Raw genomic sequence first — 6,158 nt, 5'->3', positions numbered from 1 at the left:
ATAAAATGTAATGGAGTTAGGCTTGGAAGAATTGGTCATGATAGAAACAGGTTAGGCCTAGGGGAATCACATTGGTGTGTTCCATGCGGACGTCATTTTTTTTTAATGGGAAGGGGGTGATGTGATATATCAAATCAAGCTAGAATTTCACGGGAAATGCAATGGTGAAGATTTTTAGCCGTATCTTTTAACCAGTAAAAAGTTATGACATGATTGTAACAAGTGCTCATTTTCTAGGTGAGAGGAAATAGGCTCAGAATTTCGAAAACGAAAGCAGTTTTCCAAAATTTCGAAAACGAAAGCAGTTTTCCAAAATTTCCTCTCCTTAAAAAAATAACTATGATGCTCCAAATTATGATTTATTTATTTATTTATTTTACTTCGCTTCTTGTGCCACATTTGGCTAATCTGCGAAGATGGGGATGAATGATGATATGATGAAATTGATAAATGGAAATACACAAACATCCATGCCCAGGCCAGGATTTGAACCCGGGACGCCTGGCGTTGTAGCGTGATGTGCTTAACCACTCCACCAGGGGGCCGGCTCTCCAAATTATGAAAAAAATATATAACATTACATGTATGTTTGGTATTCCCTCTATAGCATTCACGTGAATCTTCGTGTACGTATATTGGTTTCGCTGTTGTCTAGATATTCGCAATAGTTTCGTGGATACGTAAGCCTATTTTCCATCACATGTATCTACAGTGGCGTGCTAAGGGGGGTCGGTGGGGGTTATAACCCCCCTCTGGCTCAGCACTTCTAAAAAAAAAAAAAAAGAACATCAAAGGTTGGAAAAGATGGCGAAATGAGGGCTGACTACCAGAAAATATGTACATAACCCCTCCCTTTCGAAAATCCTGGGCACGCCACTGTGTATCTAGACAACACGAAAACAAACCGCGCGAAGATTCATGTGAATGTTGTAGAAGGGATTCTGAGCAGATGTAATTTTTCAGATTTTGAAATATCACAGCGGTTTCTTGAAAGAAGAGGAAATTTCGAAACCACCTTCGCTGGTGTTGGCAGTTCTTAGATGTACAGCCGAGCCTTAAGTACGTACAATACTTGCAAGAAATTATTTTTTATTTATGTACAAATATATTTACAATAGACATTCATCAATTTATACATACAGAGAAACCTATGTTCAATTGTTCGTTAGAAAGTGTGTAAACAGTAACAGTTTAAGTATACATTCACAAAGAACACTCATGTCTACGCCAGGATACGAACCCTGGACCCCTGCCATCGTATGGCGCTGTGGTAACCACTCCGCCATGGAAGTCGGCTCCTAAATTTGTGTTTTTATGTTGAAGATGCGAGATGTGAAGTGTTATTAAAGAAGTTTAATTTACAAGGAAGTAAAAAAAAAAACATATATACAACAAAATATATACAAGAGATCGGGTGCTAGTAACTAAAGCTACTGGGAGAGCGTATGAGGCGCGATTCATCATGCAGCAACCTCAGTTCGAGGATGGACGCGGATCCAAACCCCTTCCTTCGGCTTCAGGACGATGCCAATCAAGAGATTCAATTCTTTCGGCTTTTGAAGTGATTCGATCCTGAAGTTCATAAGCACAGACGACAATACGGACTTCAGTTCCAGCATAGCGAATTTCTGACCTGCGAAAAGAAAGGAAGATGGTTTAGTTCAAGCCCACATCAAGGTTGCATAAAGGTCCAGGAACCCATACATTCTAATGGGTTCTATAAGCTTCCGTAATAAAACCGGAACCTTTTTTCTCGGACAATATAAATTTTGTCCAAGTTGCGTATTGTTTCATTTCAATACGAAATTTGGACCCTATTTAAACTAATAAGGAAACAATGTTCCTGGGTCGTATTTAAATGGATTCGAAAAAGGTCCTGGACCGCATTCAAATTGATCCGGAAAAAAAGGTTCCTGGGCCGATAAAAAAGTTCTTTACGGTCTAGAACCCATTTTTCTCCTGGACCGGAATTGAATTTATTTAAAATTCCTTGACCTTTAACAACCCTGGTCCTTAGCTCACATTGAACCTGAACTATTTCGTCGTGTGAGAACCAGATGGACGTAACTCCAATTTATCAAAGTTACAGGAGAGAGGAAACAATGTATTTTGAGAGTCAGTAAATTGGAGATACGTGACTCCACCTTACTGCTAAGGATTACAAGTGGAGATATGTCTCTCCCACTTTCGGCTAATCGCAACGATGAGGATGAATGGTGAAATAACAATAACAAAAACAGGTCGACAGGACGCAAAACGAGTCCCACAGAATATTATACTGGCTGTGAGTCCAGACGCCAGAGCCTCGTTAGTCTGCAGCAAGAATGTAAACTAGGGTGTACTACGTGGAAGTGAGGTTGACATTTGGGCGTCTTCAGAAAGTGTCCCCATATGAGGTGTACTGAAGTGAAATAATAACACTCTATAAGACATAATTAGAAGATAATGCATAAAACATTGTAAACAAATCATAGACATAGCAAATTGTTCTTATTATTCTTCTTCCTCCTCTTTCTCCTTTGCCTCATAGCGTCGGGGTTGTCTCTATCCACTCCTTCCATCTCCCGTTCCTTTTCCATCCTCTTCAATTTTCTTATTCCTTTTCCTTTCTTTTGTCCTATTTCATCTATTCCATTTTCGAATGTCTTCCGGGGTTTACCTCTTATTCTCCTTCCCTCTGTTTTAACTTCCATAAATTGCTTTGCTTTTCTATTTTTGTTCATTCTTGCCACATTTTAATTGTCTTTGTCAGTTTTTCTTCTATTGGCTTCTGATGTAATTCTTCTCTGATTGTTTCATTAAGTACTCTATCTCTTCTTGTTTTACCAACTAATCTACGGAAGCATTTCATCTCTACTGTTGTTATTTATCATACTTATTTTCCTCTTACTTGCCAGCTTTCACTTCCGTATGGTAAAATTGATTCCAGTACTGACTTATACGCTTGCAGTCTTGTTTGGTATCTATTTCCCTTTTTCCCATAGCAAATTCTGACAGTACATACATTCTGATGATAAGCAGTATAGTACTTGTGTTTCAATTTATTTTTGTTACATCTCATCTTTTTGTGAAACACATTCTTTAAGAAAAATTCCTTAACATGATCTCAAAATGATATTTTCCTCATTATCTTAAACGCAATGGGTAATTTATTTATACTTTCAATCCTGTGTGGTCAATACCAGATCTAAGTGGGTAGTGGTTGGGCCGAAGGAATAACATTGATGGGTCTGTATTTCAGTTTTAATCAGATTGGAATTGAATCAAGTCATTTAAATGTTTCAAGTGAACTCAAAAGATCGTATTGGCGTATCCTTTACCTATGCAGTTCCTTGGCCCAGCACTGAAGGGCAGGTAGGCGTAGGGATGCCTCCCCTGGACCTTCTCGGGAAGGAAATTGTCTGGGTTGAACTCATCTGGGTTGGGGAAGAATTCTGGGTCTCGATGGGTTCCATGCACGTCGAAGAACACGTTTGTTCCAGCCGGGACAATGTGTTCTCCTAAAATAAAAATAGTAACACATTCTTTATAACAATTGCTAGTATTTATGCTGTATTGTGTTACAACATAGATCACAAAATTATGGAACATATATTCCTACACAACGAGTGGCCGCGGTGGCTCAGTCGGTAACGCGTCTGACTACCATGATAAAGGTCCCGGGTTCGATCCCCGGCCGGTTCAAATCCGGGAACTTTTCTAACGATGGAAGCAGCCCCGGCGCCCACCCAGCGTCGAATAACATGGGTACCTGGGGGAAACCCTGGGGGGTAAAGGCGGTCAGGGGCGTGATGCTGATCACATCACCCCCACTCACGACCGGATCAAGAAAGTGTGGGGCGTTACCCCCACACCCCCTATACGCCTTCATGGCGTGGTGCTAAGCACAGGGGAACACTTTACCTTTTTTTTTAATATTCCTACACAACAGGGTGGATAAAAATCATGATTTTTATTTTAATAATTCATTGATGTTGATTTTTTAAAATTTAAATCGGATTTTCTTATTTTTCTAAGAAAACATGATTAAAATTGCTTGCATGGTTTTTGGCACCATGCACATAGATATATGTTTTTTTTTTATAGAAAGGCTTTTTCTAGTAAATGGCCCTGTAAAATATTTGAACAGTTTGATTAAAACAAATAAAAAAAATATACGTAAACATAGATTTTTCTGTTTCTCATACTGTAACTGCTATGGAAATGTTTGTTGAGTTTGTTAATGAAACTAATAATAATTTCAGTAACTTTTCTTCCAGTGAACCTAAATCATTCTGAATGTACTCTATAATTGTAACTTAAAATATTAACTTAAATACTTTTATAGTCTTTGTACCTGAATTTTGAAGATTTTTTATTTTTATTTATTTTGAAAAATATCAGCTGTCATGTTTATTTACAATTTAATGATATTGACTCTATTTATGGTTTAACATGATTAGTATTTTGTGTATTTTTCTACACAAAATGTTTGCTATTTTTGTCCATGAAATTATTGAATATTAAATCAAGAGAAATCCTGTGTTTACATTTTCTTTCGTATGAGCTTGACACCATCAGTACATATATTTTATTTCCTTTATTTTCCTTTCTTAGAGCCTAATAAACACCATTACGAGAGTAATGTACTTTCACGAAAAGTGTTTCTGATATCTACAAAAATCCATATGTACATTATTCTATAAATTATTTATTTAAATCGCGATTTAAATCAATCCATCCTGCTACACAATATGGATCGGGATTTTGGTTTGATCCAAAGCTATCAGAATAATCTTCACGTGGATTGCCACCTAGGGTCCCAGGTTCGAACCCCTGTCTTGGCATGGGTATTCTTTGTGAGTTCTTCATTAATTTCATCACTCATCCTCATCGTCGCGGGCCTCCCCAATGGCGTAGTGGTAGCGTCGTTGCCTTGTAATCAAGGGGTCCTGGTGGAGGCACATAGTGGTTCTTATCTCACTTTAAACTGTAGGTCCAGTCTCGATTAGCCTATCTGTGTATAAAGTAAACTTAAAATAACAACTCAACATCCTCATCTTCCCAAAAGTGGCAGAATAGCGACGCTAAATAACAAAAATGAAACAATGAAACGTGTATTACACTTGCTGTTTTCTAGATGTACCTCCCAAATGACTTAGTGGCAACGTTGTCACCTTGTAATCAAGAGTTCGCGGGTTCGATGCCCGGTGGAGGCACATAGTGTTTCTGATTCTACTTTAAACTGTAGGTCCAGTGGTGATTAGCCTAGTTGAGCATCAATTGGACTTAAAACAAACTTCAACGTTTCTCTACATATTTGCAATTGTTTCGTTACACCTTAAGTTACATTATAAATATTCCGGTAATATATGTACAGGGAGTCCCTTTGAATAATCTAAAAATAATTCTAAACAGACCTAATTCCAGGATTTAGAATGCCCAGTGGTTCCTCGAAGCATGAGATAATTTAGAAGAAGATCTTCTTGAGTCAAGTCAAGTCCAAGTCCAGGAAATCCATTAGGGAGCCTTCATTCCCAAGAGACACGCGACAGGTGACAAGCGATACGAAGGTTACAAATCGATGTGACACGCGACACGGACCCCTTCAGCCTACAAGCTATTACATATTGGGCTGAACCCCAATGACCATGCTATGGAATGCCTCTGACCTACTGCCTTGTAATCAAGGGGTCCCGGGTTCGATACCCGGTGGAGGCACAAGTGCTTCGGATCCCACTTTAAACTCTAGGCCCAGTCCCGATTAGCCTTACTGTGCATAAAGTGGACTTAAAACACCAACTCAACCCAAGCCTCTGACCTACGTACACGTACAATAGTTTACTTGTCTGTTTTTTTCTTCATAAATTTCACCTTCTATTGTTTTAAAAATAATAAGTAATACCGATTTGTGCGTCCTCCGTAAGTTGCCTCATGAAGAAGGCCACACTTGGGTACAGCCTAAGAGCTTCTTTTATACAGCGTTCCAGCAACTTCATCTCGGCCAGATCCTCCATGGTTGGGGACTTCTCAGCGCTGCCAAGGATAGTTGTGAGCTCTTCAAACACTTTCTCCTACAATGGAATCATTTATTACAGAATAGATCCACTCACTCTACGATAAGCTGTTAGTACCTTGATCTCCCTTCTACAGCAGTCTCTTCTCTACACGTTTCCTCG

General features: G+C 38.9%; 1 protein-coding gene across 1 annotated transcript in view; it reads right to left on the bottom strand.

Annotated features, from left to right (window-relative positions):
• Positions 1–1,072: 1,072 nt before the first annotated feature.
• Positions 1,073–6,158, bottom strand: part of LOC145997059 (cytochrome P450 4C1-like) — a 52,192-nt gene continuing 47,106 nt past the window's right edge. Inside the window, exons 10-12 of the mRNA XM_083133681.1 lie at positions 5,885–6,053; positions 3,321–3,500; positions 1,073–1,633 (exon numbers count right to left, since the gene is read on the bottom strand). Of these exons, the coding sequence (XP_082989807.1) occupies positions 1,461–1,633; positions 3,321–3,500; positions 5,885–6,053 (522 nt within the window). The 3' untranslated portion in view covers positions 1,073–1,460. The remainder of the gene's footprint in view (positions 1,634–3,320; positions 3,501–5,884; positions 6,054–6,158) is intronic.

This window comes from Lepisma saccharinum, chromosome 1 (genome assembly GCF_977018435.1).
Source record: "Lepisma saccharinum chromosome 1, izLepSacc3.1, whole genome shotgun sequence".
Lineage (NCBI taxonomy): Eukaryota > Metazoa > Arthropoda > Insecta > Zygentoma > Lepismatidae > Lepisma > Lepisma saccharinum.
The sequence above is the reverse complement of the archived record's forward strand: the minus strand, read 5'-3'. Positions and strand labels throughout refer to the sequence as shown.